Source organism: Candoia aspera, chromosome 4 (assembly GCF_035149785.1).
Source record: "Candoia aspera isolate rCanAsp1 chromosome 4, rCanAsp1.hap2, whole genome shotgun sequence".
Lineage (NCBI taxonomy): Eukaryota > Metazoa > Chordata > Lepidosauria > Squamata > Boidae > Candoia > Candoia aspera.
The window spans coordinates 9082125-9098716 of record NC_086156.1 but is presented as its reverse complement, the minus strand read 5'-3'; the positions used below and the strand labels follow the sequence as shown (position 1 = coordinate 9098716).

Here is a 16592-nt window from a genome sequence, read left to right as displayed (position 1 = left end):
AAGCTGACAAAGGAAATGAAATTGAATGCTCTTAAAAACTGCAGAAAGGGTGATACCACCAGGATGGAAGAGTATTGGTCTGAAGAATTTTACCTCTTCTGGATTTGAACAGGAATTCTGTTGCTGAGAGTTTTAATAGAATTAGAAATGTGGTCAGCTTTTACTGTTAAATCTTCTTTTTCCTTCCTCATCTAAGTTGGTTTAGTAGTTGAAATTCTTTAAATATTTAGTCACATTTTTAATTTGAACACAACCAACCTAATTTTACATACAACATATATGTAAAAGAAAGTCTGTGAATGATGCATGTTCATGGATATGTTTTTTTTTTGCAAGTAATATTTTTAAAAGAATTTTAGAATAATATATAGTAAAACATGTAATCACATCTAACTATTTTTTGGTTTGGGCTTGTATACATATAGGAAGTCATGGAGGATAAACAATGGCTTGTTGATGATCACTTGTTCTTTCAGCCTAGCTTTTTCATTCTTCACAGTGGTTGTGAGAATGAGGATCTTCTCCCCTACATGTACTGCCTCAAGTTCCACAATGAAAGGAGGGAAAGTATGCACTGAATAGGCATTGCAGCCTCCTGCATATGGACAACCCTAATCTGGAGACCCATTCACACATAAACCAGTATGAATTCAGACCATACTGATTACACAGAATCAGACAAATGTGGGACGGAGATTATTTACAGGCACAGTCTGCATGGCAGATTCTTAGAAGGGATTCTCATTTAATATTACAGTGAAATCTTGTTTTAATGGACTAACCAGGGGTCAGGAGTGTCCTTTATTAAAAACTGTGTTAAACCAAGTACTCACTTGCAGTGATTTTCATTATGTCCTCATGACTGAGCAGGACATGCAGTGGAAGCCTTGATCATGCTGCCCGGAGGCTCTCGGAGGCTGAATGAGAGCAACAGGCTCAGGCTTAACCCAGGGAAGATGGAGTGGCTGTTAACTCAGAAGCCACCCGATTCCTGGACTATTCAAACTTTGACTCTGGAGGGGGTTGTGCTTCCCCTGAAAAACTCAGCACACAATCTGGGTTATTTCCTGGATTCATGGCTCCTGCTGGAAGAAAAGGTGGAGGCTTTGGGAACTGTCTCAGGAGGAAGCTTGGGATTGACCCACCTCTGTGAGATTCCCCGTCCTATGGAAATCTTAACCCAAGAGATGAGAGCAGCCCCTTCCTGCAGTATCTTCCAGAAGCTTATGACAATCTATTTTGAAGAGCCCTTGGTGACGGAAGGTGGAATTACTCTACTCTGTTGCCTTGGGTGAGAAATGGCACCCTGGGTGTTGTATTGCCCTTTCTATTACTCTGCTGTTGACTGTATCTTGACTTTTGTAAGTTGGCCAGACTGAAATGGCAAAAGTCACTTAAATAAATAAATGCACAAAGGATGCAAATTACATCATTGGATCAGGTTGTCCCATCTGGGTAATGACGGTATTACACAAATGACGTTAATTGCATTCTAAGTGAAGTCAGTTGCACTGAGGTCCAATAAACTGACACTTGGCTGTCTTCAGGGAAATAAAGTCAGATTCCAGAGGATTCTACCACTCCGTTAACATCTCCAAAAATGCTTTTAGTTCTTCTTGAAGTAGCTCTTCATATCTTAGAGCAAACTACTAATGAAATTAAAAAGAATTCACAGGTTTTGCAGTTGGATCAGTAGGAACAAGTAGTTGTTATTTGATAAAACCAATGTAGCTCACTGTATCTTACCCATTTCCTGCCCCCTCAGCTTAAGTTCAGCCTCTTCTATAGTTCTAATTCAGTTGATTTCCCTAATAAGAAACTGCACTGCACAACAGGCAGAAGTAAAAGCATCACCTGTGGTTGTCTTAATGTGGCACAACTCCACTGAAATCTTGAAAATATGACACAATATAAAAGTTTAATTTATATTTTGAATTTACAAACACAATAGTTTTAATCCCACAGAGGAACACAGTTTTTAAAAAGTTGAAATATTTAATGCTGTGGATTATAAAATAAATACTTTTAAAAGAAAATGTTCAGGGTTTTCTCTTTAGAGATTGCAACATTCTTTAAAAAGGGTTATCTGTAATAAATTTATAGCTTATGTATTGAAAAAAAGAAAAGACAACTATGAACAAAATAGAAGAATTGTTATAGTTACCATAAATGAAACAGCTTAGAACAAAACAAAAAAGAAAACAATTGTTTTATTTCTGTACAAGGAGACTACAAATAGCATTTTTAACACTTCATTTCTTATCCAAGTCATGAAATTATACATTTTTATACTAACACTAGCAAACATCTTAAAACCACTCAGACCTCTTCTGCACATTTAAAATATATTGCTGTTTACTGCTGATTAATTATTAAAGTTAGGAGCTTCTCCAGCAGTAACACTGTTTTTAAATTTGGAGACCACCAGCTGAGTGTTCCCTCAGCTCCAAAGTTCCCAGGTCTCTTTCACTGCCCCAAAAGGACATACTTGATTCTGCCAGTTAATGCTTTAGGGACCCAATTGTATCATTTTAAAAAAGTGAGAATTGCACATGACGACAAATGTTGATCCAGTGCTACTATCAATTCTGAATTACTTCTTTTTACCTTGAGTATTTCTCTTGGCAATCAAATGCAGTCAAGTATCCCCACCCCCTAATTCTTTGTCCTGTTGACAGAGCAAATGGAAAGTTTTTCACCAACCACATTCCAGGTAGAGTAAGTGAAAGAGAAAATGCAAACAACTGCAGGCTTTCAGCTACAAAGAAGGAAGCCTGATACTTTTGTTCAAATTTATTTTAATAGTTGTTACAAGAATTCCTTTTCCATTGTCACAACTATTTTATTTATTCTATATGCCAAGGTAGTATGATTTTTTTTTAAAGGCTACAGGCACAGAGCAACAATGGAACAGATCAGAGGAAAAAACATGAATAATTACATTATTTGGAACAGGGTGCAACTGATTGTGACATTGGTTAAGGGAATGACTGAAGATCAGGCATGCCTATTCAGGTAGCTTAAATATCTTTTTTTTAAAACGCCAAAATAAATTTCTCAGTGCCTCACTTTTACCTAATAAAAATGCAATTTTTTCAGTTGCAAATAAATTGCAGATGCAGAAAGAATGGTAAAGAATTTCAAGAGAAGTGGGGCTACTTGAGTTGCAGGGCAATTTTCAAACGGTTTGCTTCCTTCTCCAAGGACATCTCCTTGTTTCTTCCCCATTGACTACTCTGCAGGGCACTTTATTGCCACTTTGCGGAATTATTTGTATTCAAACAGCAGAAAGCCTTCATCTTTGGTTATTTTCTTGAAGATGTCATTGTCCCAAAGGTGCTCTTTCTTGGAAAGCTTGCCAACCGCTCCTTCTTTTGAATCCGAACCAGGAAACCTCAGTGGGGTTAAAACGCCCAAAAAAACGACACAGCCAGCTAACGCCTTGCAGTAAAACGGAAACCTACTTAAGGATATTCGATGGGGAAATGAGTTGCAAAAATTTACATGGAACTCCCTTAATCTGCGAGATGCGTGTGCGGCTTAAGGAATAGGCACTGGTTAGTTCCTCCACAGAGCACTCAATCACAGCTTCGGTTCAACTCAGCTCAAATCCAGCAGCACATTCAATGGCATAAAGCAGCTTACTCCGCATAAGGTGTTCATCACAGAACTCTGGAAGCTTCAGCAAATTCATACAGGTACTGGCGGTGGGGAGTCGCTCCAAGTCAGAGCCCCCATTGTGTATGCAAAAAGCAGGATACAATTCCTGTGGTGGGAGGGGGGGATAACAATGAAAAAAACCAATTAGAACCAGTTTTAAAAATGGCTATTTCTGCCTGCTATTGTCCCTGTGGCCCTGAAGAAACATCTGAAGCAGGGAACAAAGTTGTCAAAAGGTGTCATCTTGGCTCCTGGAGAGCCAGCTAACCTTCAGTAATGGAAAGCTTGAAAAATGGGAAATGATCAAAATGGTTTATTTTATTCTCTCAGGCAGTTGTTCAACAATGTAGTGGGAGAATGACTCACTAATGTGCATTACAAAACTCTTTAAGTAAAGAAACAAAGAAAACATTATCTGCTTGCATTCTGGCTCCCACAATTCGAACAGCACAGAGGGATTTTACCCTGCAAATTTCAGAGCAGTAGTACTAACAGCTTTTGACAGTGCAGAGAACACTTTATGAAATGTTAAGGGAAAGCGTCTCTTGACTCAGTGTATTGGCATCAACTATTTCTCAACCCAACACTTTGTTGCAGGAGCTGGACTAGCTACCAGTTGATTTCCAGGTGCCATGCAAAGTGCTAGTTACCACCTACAGAACCCTGTATGTCTTTGGGGCAAGATATATCTGAGACTAGCTGCTCCACCCAGCTGGTATGATCCAGTAGAGATCACATCAGGGTATATTACGAATTCTCCTCCCAGGAGATCTGATGGGAAGGGTAAGCTAACCTTCTCTGCTGTGGCTTCCCTTTTTGGAAGACAGTAACCCTACAGATAAGGGAATTTTGGAATGCGGTTATGTCCTGGTTCTTCTGCAGGGCCTTTGGGGATGAAATGAAGAGACTGTAAAGGCTGACCCTGGGTATGAAATGAGGGCACCATGTTGAGTTTGACTGTAGGAGGGGTTGGATGTTTTAAACCAATTCATTATATATGAAGTTGTGAGCCACTTAATCTAGGGATTGAAGTGCCTATAAGCCTGAATAATAAATCAATAAAAAAAATAGTCCTCATTTAGCAACTGCAATTGGGACTGGCAACTCAGTCATTAAGCGAAGCGGTCACTTAGTGAAAAAAATCACGCAACCAAGACTGTGCTTACGTTTTTACACAGGGCATGTACTAAGTGAACAATGGCGAATGTGTGACAGACAGATATGCTGCGAAGGTCGTAAATGTGGGGAATTGGTCGCAAAGTTACTTTTTCATCACTGTCATAACTGCGAACAGCCGCTGTCCAAGGCAGCCACTAAGCGAGGACTACCTGAATTGCTACCATTAAAGCCATGGAATCAGATGCTATTGTCAGCCCAACAAGGTAGACCAGACTAAGAAACCAATGCCATGTAAGTCAGGACTACTTTTATTGTAACCGCTATAGTAACAGAATCTTGGAAGCCTGAATATGCTTCACCCTCCCTCACTTTATCTCTGTGTGAACTAGAGAGGGGCTCTTCTGAGACATTTTCTTACATTATCTTCTTAGCCTGGGCTCAAGCCTCTCTTATCTGACCACTGCCTTGGTAGCAGCTGATCCTCCTGTCCTTCAAGACCATTCCCTCAGCCCTCTACAGCTATTAATCTATATATGGAAACATGGAACACTTAGAAAGAGGCTGCCATTCAGAACAAAACCTTATGGACTCTGCGAATATAAGAGGTTGATTCTTCCAGAAGGAACAAGGAACTGGGAATCCTCACTTCTGGAGCCAGTGGCCAGGCTGGAAATTTTGGGAACATATTTGGTGCCTTCCAGCACAAAATATGAGCACAGCTTTACGACAGTGCCATCTGCTGCCCCTTCCAGCTCCCAGTCTTGAGGATGCTTCCTCTGCCCCGGATATCTTTCTCCGCTTGGACAGTGCCCTTCCACACTAAGCATTGGGCTGTAGTCACACACAGATTTTTTTTTCCTAAGAAGAAAAATAAGGCCTTTGGAGCCTAGAGACATTCTTATCAATAAAAATACTAAAGGCACATCCCAGGCTTTGCCATATGCCTTTAAGATCATGAAGATGGTTGTGCCCAAAAAAACACCTTTGTGGCTTCTCAGCACAAGAAACACTCTATAGACGAGAAATGATAAGCAAACGTAAATGGCTAATTTGTCGTGACGTATTATAATTTTGTAAGGGAGAATGTAAAATAAAACCAAGAGACGAACTGGTGGCAGAGGGATATAGTTGTCAATGGTTCTCTTATTTACAATTATCAGAAAGATTTAAAGTAGACAAAAGAATTGATGGTTTTGAACATTCTAAGACTGACTTTGAAATAGAATTGTGTACAAATGACAAACATGTAATTGCTAAAATGTATAAACTTTTATTGAAATTTGAAACGGAAAAAGAACAAGTGAAAGAATGTATGATAAAGCGGGCTAAAGTTTTTGATTATGAGATACAGATGGAACAATGAGAAAATATGGGGTTGAAAGGATTCAAAATTTACATTATGTTATAATCTTAAAAATAATTTCTTAAGATGATGTTACGTTGGTATATGTCACCAGAAAAATTGTTTAGAATGTATAAAGGTACTTTAAATTTATGGATTTATGTCGGAAATGTGAACAGCATGAAGGGACATTTCATCGTGTTTGGTGGACGTGTAAAAAAGCTAGAAAATTTTGGATCCAAATACATACAGATTCAGAGGATCCTGAAAATTAATACACAACTGGAAGTTTTTCTTTTGGGACTGATGGACACACAGCTGGAAAACAGTCATGGGATTTTGTTTTTGTACATGGTACATGGCAGCAAGATTATGACTGCACTGATCAGAGAAAAGACAGTATTTACATTTTTTTGCTTACTGGAAACCCCTTACGGACTTCTTGCATGAAACAGAAAATATGAACTTATAATTTATGGTTTTGGTGATTAGATAGAATGGACTATAGAAAGAAGAGAGACACGTAACCACAGAGTAAGAGAAAAATTACAGTTGTACTTATAACTGCTGTAAAGAAGGTCAGAAGCTGCTTCTTTGTATCATTTTTCTGTTTTTTAACTTTTTTTCTTTCTTGCATTTTTTACTTTCTCTTTGATCTTTGTTTTCTTTTCTTAGGTTGTATTAGTTAGTATTTTCTTTTTAAAAATCTTTTAATAAAAATTTTATATATAAAAAAGATCAGTCTGAAGATTACCTACATGCCTGCTAAACTTACACCCCTGTGTAGTACCTAAATGGATTCTCACTTTTCTTCCTTTCCCTGCCAGTTACCTCTTTCCCTCATCTCATTCCCATGAAACGTGCTGCCCTGTTTCTCCGTTCCCAATCCTGCGACCTCTCCCCATCTTCCTCCTCTCTTTTGGCTGTTTCTGCTGGAAGGAGGGAACGTAAGAGTGTGCACTTGTATGTTTCTGTGTATGAGAGAAAGAATGGGAGATCCAATACAGGTAGTCCTCACTTAACAACCACAACAGGGACCAGGAAACTGGTTGTTAAGCGGTGCAGCTGTTAAGTGAGTCGCCATGTGACCGGACCCGATTTTACAACCATTTTATGATGGTTATTAACCAAATCACTGTGGCCGTTAAGTGAATCATGGATTGTTAAGCAGATCACCATGGTGGTTAAGTGAATCAAGCTTCTTCAATGGATGTTTCGATGGAGGTCACAAATCAATCACGTGACCGCAGAATGCTGCAACCGGTCATAAATGTGACAGCTGCCAAGTGCCTGAATTGCGATCATATGACTGCGGAGGTGGTGCGACGTTTTGTGACAGTCATAAGTGTGAGTACAGGTCATAAAGCACTTTTTCCGAGGCTGTCGTAACTTCAGGCTATCGTTAAACGTACGGTCATTAAGCGAGGACTACCTGTAATTTCATAATTGAGGTACCTTTCGTTTATATGCAATTATTTTGATCAGCATTTGTTATTTCAATTTTTCTTTATATGGCCCTTTCATTTTGGACTGTGGCTTTTGGCAGATATAAATGCAGACGTGAATATATCCACACACATTTACAAGTATCTCTCTCACACACCCACATTTGGGATGGTAGTGGGGAGACTCACAGAGATTTTGGTTTCACTGAAAGGGGGGCAAAATGGGGAAGCTGAGCACTGCATAAGAACTGGACTCAAACATTTATTTCCTGTTCTTGAGGAAAAAGCATTTTATGGCTTTGCATTTTACACAAAACCTCATTTTTGTATAGTATCCAGAATCCTGGACAATCACATGTTGTTAAATTACACCACATGGAAATCTGTTGGAGACCTATGTTGGTCAAAGGTTTCTTTTCCAATTATTGCTTTGTATGAACATTTAAGAAATGTATTTTATTTAAAACAGGAAAAAATTGTATTCCTGCCCTGAAAAACATAACTTTAAAAGGTAGCATGCAAAATATAAATAGAATAAATATAGAATAGAAGACAGATTCCCACAGTGTTTAAATAGGCTTTCCTATTCTGTGAAAATTACTTCTCTCAACAAAAATGAGAAAGCAGCTATGTGTCATATCCAAAGTTCCACTTTCCTTGGCAAGGGAATATTAATTTCATCAAATGCTTTGGTGAGTGAAAACAGGTAATCTGGTTTTAGAAACTGGGGGAAAAAAACCAACCCTTAACACCCGGAGCCAAGAGGATAATGAGATTTTAAGTTATTGTTTAAATGGAGGCCTTAAAATGTATGTCATAGCTAAAATGCTGTGTTTTTAGTGCTCCTTTCAAAGCACTAATTGAATTTTCTTACTTTAAGTTTTAAAAATGTTAAAAATGAAGTGCTCTATTGAAATGCCAAGCCAAGGGCACCATTTGTCATATAATTAAATACTTTGCAACGGGAATCTGCAATAGCAGAGAAAGAAGCCGCAGCAGCAGCAATTTATTATGTGCCCTGATTGGAACTTAACAGTTTCCAACTGCACTCTAATGATTTCTTTTTGTCTGTAACAATCTCATTTATTAAACTTATTAAACTTTAATTAGCTTTAGCATATGTTACTGTGAGGTCAGACTGTAGGGAGGAAGACTTCACTTTTTTTTTTTTTTTAACTGTGCAAGTCATGACTGGGCTATTTATAAATAAAGGACAGCAAGACACACTATGTTCTTCTAAATGAGTCTGGACTAACTTTAGCAAAAGGTGAAAGTTCCACAACGTAGCTTGGGCAAGATTTCAGTGCTAGGCTATGCAAAATTACGTTCTTAACAGTAAAACTGAAATATCTTCTATTTTAATACAGCTACATACAATTAATTTTGAAGAGATGTTGCTCCAATGTGGCCCTCAATAGATCTATGTATGTTTTTGGGCAATCAAACCCATTTATTTCATGGCAAATACTAATTACATCCACTTACAGTACATGGTACTCTTCATCTTCAAAGTACTGCAGGGACATTTATTAGAAACACTAATTATACTATTCTTCTGAAAGGTCCTCTGCCACTTTGGCACAACAGGGTAATAGTATATTTTCCTCAGTTTGGTGAGTAAGTAGTAATAGATTTGGGTATTTTACAGCAAAGTATTAGCCTCTTTGGTTGATGAACAACAGGCATCAGTAGGAATGACTAGGAATCTCTGCTCCTTCTTTGATGAAGTCGTTCTTTTCTGCTCTGTTTCCAATGCAAAATCATATGTACTTTATGGTAAGCTTTCAGCCATGAAAGTACAACCTCTGTAAGGTGGGGATGGACAGAAGGTAGATCAAGACTGGAGATAGCCAGGCTTTTCCAATTCTCCATGGCTTAGCATTCAGAACAAAAAGCCTTCATTCCCTCAAAATTAAGCTACTTAAATGAGACAAAGATTGGGTGGGGGGAAAAAAAAGTACAGGTACTCCTTGTTTAACGACTGCCTTGTTTAGCAACCATTTGAAGTTACAATGGTGATGAAAAAGTAACTTTATGACCAATCCTTGCATTTACGACTTTTGTAGGTCTGTAAAGCAAAGGAAAGCTAAAGTAAGATCATATGCACAGTCGCAGTTTCACTTAGCAACCACTCTGGTTAATGACTGAGTTGCCGTTCCCAATTGTGGTCACTAAACGAGGACCACCTGTAAATCTTCATGCTACTTCTTGTAAGCTCAGCTCTGGTACCGAAACCAATCTGTTCAGAGGTACTCTTATTCAAAATATATATTCTTCCTCTCTTGAATCATACTTTTGCACTTGGCTCTGGATGGTGGATCTTGGGATTCACCAGCCTAGAACTGCAAACTAGAGAGCAACAAAGATATACTATGTATAAATCTGGTATGTCACATGTCATGTTCCATAGGGAGACCTCAAAGTAGAAATTTAGACAGATATATAAAATTTGTAAGACAGAAGAAGGAATCAGAAACAAAATGGCAACAAATCATAATTGTTTTTCAGCAATTGCACTCAAGAGTAGACCTACTGAGGTTGCAGGTTGCCTACTCCTCCTATACAGAATACAAAAATAATTGCATAAACCACATCTTTATTTCTGAGGTGTATTTAATCCTTATACTTGCAAACTGTACACAAGCAATGGTTATATGCAATAACTGCATGCAGTGAAACAAGCATGGATGGTTCCATGTCCTTCTGTATTATCAAGGCAGGACCAATGTCATAATCAGGACACGGACCACGTTACTAGTCACGCTATAATACCTGAAAGCCCTACATTCTGAAGGAGAACATAGCATTGAACTGTATTAAAAAACTAGATCTTTTCTAGATAGGAAGTGATTCAGCAGAAATTGATAGAAATAGGTAAGAAATCAAAAGGATCTGCTTCTGTAGATCCTTACTGCCCAATATGCCACGAAGCATGGACCCGGGGGGAGAGAGTCTACTTTGGTAATAAATTTTGCAAGAGCAAGAAAATCCATCCATTGTGGGGCAGAAATGATTTTTAAGTCTGAAACAATAAATCATATGAACTATATATATTTGATGTGCATTTATATTATGTGCATAATAAATTATTAACTGAATTGTAATTTCTCCCACAGAACACGTAACACCTGTTCTTTCCTTGGAAAGTGTTTGCTTGCACTGATCATTTATCATGTGAAATAATAGAGATGAAATAGATTATTGGTCAAGCAGCATGCACCAATATTTGGAACTTATTTAACACCTTTGACTTCATTTTTTTTAACTTCACTTCTGCAATTCTTTAGTCTGATCCCTCCTGAGCAAATTGTTCATTCCCCACAAAAACACTGAAGCTGCAATTCTATACCTTTTTAACTGGGAAGAAGCCCAACTGAATTCAATAGGATCTACTTCTGAAACTAAATATATAGAACTGCAGTATAATTACTGTGACAACTGTAGGTTCTTTTAAAAATACTTAACATATTTTCCTAGAGTAGACATGAAATCTTTATTTTTATTTGGAACTGAGTCTAAAGTAAGTAATTATTACGATTTATCTGTGCACATCCCCATTATCTTAGTTTTTAATTAAGCAAACATTTGTTAATTCACTATATTATGGCTGCAACAAACTAGCTAAAAGACAAAATCATGAAGGCAAATACCTTAAACCCCAAGAGAGGAGGCCGTGAGCAGCTTGTCACAAACTTGAGTAATTTACGTTTTTCATCATCCGTGAAACTTTCAACTACTCTCCAAAAGATTTTGATTACTGGATGATCTGCAGAATAACCTCCTACCATTTAAAAAAAGAAAATAATATTATAACTGAGATAAGATTCTACATCATTAGAAGACAACTATTTCTGAGTCTTCCTACGTCTGGAGCTGATAAACAGCATCGGGATTGAAGGATGGACTGATAAACAATAAGAGGGTTTTGTTAGAGTGCGCCATGCTTTACCAATAGGAGGCATAAAGGATGGTTAAAAGGTCATATAATAGTTTCTTTCATTTACTATCTAAAGGACAGCGCTGTCTTAAAAACCAAGTGAAACTGATTGTTAATTTGTGGGACTATTCATTCATTTACTACATCACTGCACATTATGTCAATATATTTTTGCTACTCCTTGTCTTTTACTTGATGTCTCATCCAGCAAAATCCCACTGGGTCCATAAGAATCAGTGTGTGTACGTACACACGTACAGAGCATAACCACAGAATTAATTCTTCTGTTGCTATCGGTGAGAATTAATCAGGTTGAACTGCCCTGGCTTGGGTTCTTTATTTCTGTCCTGCACCACCACCTTTATTTGCCATATACTTGCCTGAATAGTTTGTGAAAGTTTTAAGATCCTCTAGACTAATTGGAACCTGGGCACCAGAAATCAAAACCTAGTAGGGTTGGAGAAAAAGAAGTATGTATGGTTACAGATCCAGGCAGAACATTCAAATCTTAATTTTCTTTAAAATGGCTAAATGCATTATTTTCTCCATTTGGCTGGGCTATTATACCTGTATTTCCTGTTGATCGAACATTCTAAGCCACTCAAGATTAACAACATTCGCAAGACCTTGTCTGAACGCCAGGCAGTGCTGTCTGATTTGTTTATTTAACCTGTAGTCTGCCACAAGATGAATGTAGGCAATTCGGTTAGCACTAGTAACAGGAATATCCTTTCCTCCAAGCTTCAATTCAACCACCTATAAAAACAGAAATATTCTATGAAATCAATCTCATTCTCTCTAGACAAATTACTTTCTTTTCCCCCTAACCCCACTCTTACAATCACCTTCCATGACATTGTGCTGATGCAGCAGTCCACACACCGATCTTCATTAATTATGAATACGTTATTTTTATATGGCACCATCAATACAGACAGGCATTTAGAAGAATGAGTCTGCCTGGAAGAGTACATTTTGGCTAAGAGGGAGAGAACATGGCTCGTTTGTCACAACATTTGCCACTAGATGGCGTAATGGGACAACAGGGGTTCTGAAGGAGTTTGATACAACAAACTTTGGGTGACACCAACCTCTTGCAGGCTGAAAATCACTCTGGATGAAAGATGAGAAACACAAATTCCCTAAAAAAAAAAAAAAAAACCCGAATGCCTCGACTACCACCACACGCCATCTTTTATATAATATTATTTTGGAAAAAATACCAAAACTTGCTAGGAATGGCATTTAAGATTTTGACTTGAACAACTGCAACCTTCTGCACTTTATCAAACAAGTATTATAATGCATCTTAGTTTACAAGGAGGTCTCTGAGGACGCACAAAACAGTTTTTGCCCCGAAGAGTTTGTTGTGGATGGTTTGTGCACAAGCCAAAACATGTATATTTTGGAAGTTTTGTTCAAAGTCAGGACTGAGAAAGTGCTTGTTGAAAGTTGAGTTCTGTTTTAGCTGCTGTGACTGGATATTGCCTTGTCTCTTGCAACTGAGGTGCTATCTCTTAAATTCTCCTGTTGGGGCCCATACATGAGGGACTGACCATCTCCCTACTGCTGGGTGGGGGGTGAGATGGATGGCGAAGGGCAAGAGACCTCTGGATTCAATGCACAGCGGTGCTTCTGCTGGAACAGTGGCAACCAGCAGTAAGTAACTGCCTGCCTGCCAGCCTACCTCTACTTGCATGACCCCAACCTCATCATATTACAGTTTAAGTATGGCTCAGTGTAGCAGGATTTGTGATAGAGTTAAAGACAAAGAGACAGCGATTCCTCCGTCCCTCCCATTCCTTTGCTGTCTGGAACAGTTTTGTTTTTTTTAATTTGAAAGAATCCCACACCTCCAAAGACAAGGCCTTCCCCCAAACAAAGCCTGCTTGCTTATTTCAGGAAACCAATTTTTCCCACTGGTTTTCTGTACAGGAAGTAAAAGCATTGCTAGATACAAGAGCCCATACATTAAATTGACCTTTTTTTTAAAAATTGTCTTTAAGGCTTTTTCCCTCCCACCACCACCCTGTTTGGGGCAAGCTCGTTATATTATCCCATCCCTGTCCTCCCCTAGAGTACCCCTGCTGAACAAGACATGGCTGGGACAGAGGCCAAGGAAAGGGCTGGTTAGAGGAAGAGTGGTCCGAAGTTTGCTGGTCAAAAGAAGGGGAGGACAACTGCTGGAAGGGTTGGTTTTAGTATCATACTTGCTCCTCTGGCATTGGGGGTGGGGGGTGAGGTCAGGGAAGGGCTGAATGCTGGGCGAGGAGTTCTCCCCCTCCCCAAGCACAGGCAGTGGTGGTGTCAATCCTTCAGACAGACAGCCCCCACCCCTCTGTTAGCAACCCAGCAGATGAGTGCAAGGTTCAGGAGGGGGAACCACACCCTCCTGAATCTGAATTAAGGGCAATGCTGATAGTAGTACCCATCCTTGCCAAAGCAGGCACGATGCTTAGGAGCACTTCAAGCGTGTATCTGCAGCCACTGCAGAAGGGACACCAGGCATTGTTTGGCCCCCACAGGCACTTAAGCACCTATCTAGGCATCATCCAGGTGCCCTTCCCACTTCTGGCACCACTAGGTATCTTGCCAGCTAGCAATAAGGCACCAGTTCTCAAGCAGAGGAAGTTGACTGCACAGCAGCAGGGTGGTCCAAAAGCACCAGATGTGGTGCAGGCTACGGCTGATGATAGCTCCAGATGACTAGCCATTCAGCATATAAGAGGATGCTTGATTCTGGCATTTTTTTCCACCTGACTCCCAAGCCTCCTCATGTACTACCTGTAGCTGACAAGTGGTACACTTCCTGTATCACCATGGAAGGAGGAAGTGTTGGGACTACTTCAAGCAGCAGATCCCAATACTTGTGTCAACTTCACCTTGGAGACTGGGTCAAGTCAAGGTGATTAAGTATCCCTTACCTCTCCTCACAACACACATTGATGGGATTTGGATACGAATGCAGGGATACTTGCTGCTGTAGGCCCCAGTACTTCCCTTGGTGCAGAACTCAGGCACAGGTCGGTGTTGCTTCATACCGAGGTGTGGACAGATGAGATGATGGACCCCCCACCCCACCCCAAGGATTCCAAGATTGTGTGGAAGTCTGCCAAGCATATGGCAGCCACACTGACAGGAATATACATTTATTGGGATTATTATTTTACTAACTTGCAATACATTCATCAATTGACACAGCATACCATTCTACCCGACACAATCTAAATACATTCATCCATTTTATAAAGCAAAGTATGACAATTCCACAACTGCAACTGGTTTTTCTTGAAAGAGAAAACCATCCTCCTTGAAAGGATGAAAGGGCTGCAACTAATATACATGCCATGCATGAAAAATGTCATTGATTCAATCCCAAAAGAGCCACAGGACATCTCCTAGTCCAAAATTCTGGAAAACCAGTGTGTTGGAGAAAATAATTAGTTGGATCAATAATTAGATGGACCAATGTCTGCAGTAATATAAGCAGCTTCCTATGTTCCCATGTCTACCTGATGAGCAGCACTATTTATGGTGACAGATTTATGGAGCATTTAGTAGATATTTTTATTAGGTTAATATTTATAGGGCACTAAAGCTAAATTTTAAATGAAAAACAAATAATGAACATTTGGTATACAGTGAAATTAAGGTATTCAGTTATTTAATGACAAAAGCTGGATTCAAATATATAAACCTAAATTTCCTGTTGTGCCAAAACTGGAAAATTGTGTTTAGACTTTTCTATAGAATATTAAACACTGACAACAGTGTATTTAATGCAGTCTTTGATACCAGTATGGAAAAATAGTACAATTTTCATGAGACCACCTATAAAGCAGGACAAGTCCAAAGTTCAACTGAGCGTTCTTAATTTAACTACAAGCTATTTCTTTCAAGAATTCCACTGTGGTTTTTTCTGTGTGTGTGATGCTTTTGAGTCAGTCGTGACTCCTGGTGAGTGCCTGGACAAGTCCGTAAGGCATAAAACTGCATTATGCACAAGAAAGTCAAATTTGAAATAAAAGTACCACCACATAAACTGCCTGTCTTGGTTTGGCAAAAAGTGTCATTTCAGATCACTGAAACAGAAAGAAGTTGCATGCTTTGATTCCAAGTAGCACAAACAGCAATTGTTTTGCCCGTGCTTTATCACCATGGCATCTGAATACAAACGCTGCTGTGAAATTAATAGTTAACTGGCTAAAATAGACAGAGAAAATAATGAGTTTCTTACCTGTGCCTCTCCCAAGTCATTATTTACCACCGTAAAGTTCAGCCCAAGTTCTTCCACGTCTCCTTCATAGCTCTTGAGAAAAAGGAGGTTTTTGTACATTTCAGGATCCAGGGATGCCAAATGATGAATGTCTACATCTGCACTTGTCCCCAGCAACTTGGAGAGGAAAAAACTGGCGAATGGAAGCTCAACCAGCATATTTTCATATAAAGCCTTTTAAAAAAAGTATATATAAGGAGATTGTAACTTATTCATATTGATATTCATCCAGAACCTGAACAGGAAACAGTTTCATTTCACATCTCTGCTAAAAAGCTTACTTTGGGCCTCTGTGGCAGTGTTGTACAATATCCCAAACATATAAGTCAAAATATTCTGCAAGAAAATTTAAAACGCTTAACCCCCCAAAAAAATCTAAAATTATATCCTTACTCTCAAATCTAACTATTTACAGTAACAATGTGTTCATTTTAGCCCTATTTTATATGTAGCAATCCTACATGAGAGGAAGTTGAATTTTGCATTATGTAAATTATGAAAATTTGCAGATCCATTTTTGTTCTTCACAATTTATTTTACCTACTGTCAGTCATGGAAAGAGGAAAAAGAACAGAAAAGCCTGAGCCTGGCAAAATCCACCTGATTAAAAAAAAATTCCTCTCATACATTTAGGATCTTTGATTTTCTCAGTTTAGAGTCTACATACAATCCTATCTCCATCTGTAAATATGTCTATTATGTGGACCACAATTTCTGTCATCGCATATACGATATTGTTCATAACAATCACTGAACCTGATTTAAGTATGGCATCAGTTTGTTGTGTGCACAAATGAACTCAATGAGTTGCGT

General features: G+C 38.8%; 1 protein-coding gene across 1 annotated transcript in view; it reads right to left on the bottom strand.

Annotated features, from left to right (window-relative positions):
• Window positions 1-2193: 2193 nt before the first annotated feature.
• UBE3C (ubiquitin protein ligase E3C) overlaps window positions 2194-16592 on the bottom strand; it is a 58863-nt gene continuing 44464 nt past the window's right edge. Inside the window, exons 19-23 of the mRNA XM_063303384.1 lie at window positions 15741-15953; window positions 12071-12259; window positions 11884-11950; window positions 11217-11347; window positions 2194-3766 (exon numbers count right to left, since the gene is read on the bottom strand). Coding sequence (XP_063159454.1) covers window positions 3596-3766; window positions 11217-11347; window positions 11884-11950; window positions 12071-12259; window positions 15741-15953 — 771 coding nt within the window. The 3' untranslated portion in view covers window positions 2194-3595. The remainder of the gene's footprint in view (window positions 3767-11216; window positions 11348-11883; window positions 11951-12070; window positions 12260-15740; window positions 15954-16592) is intronic.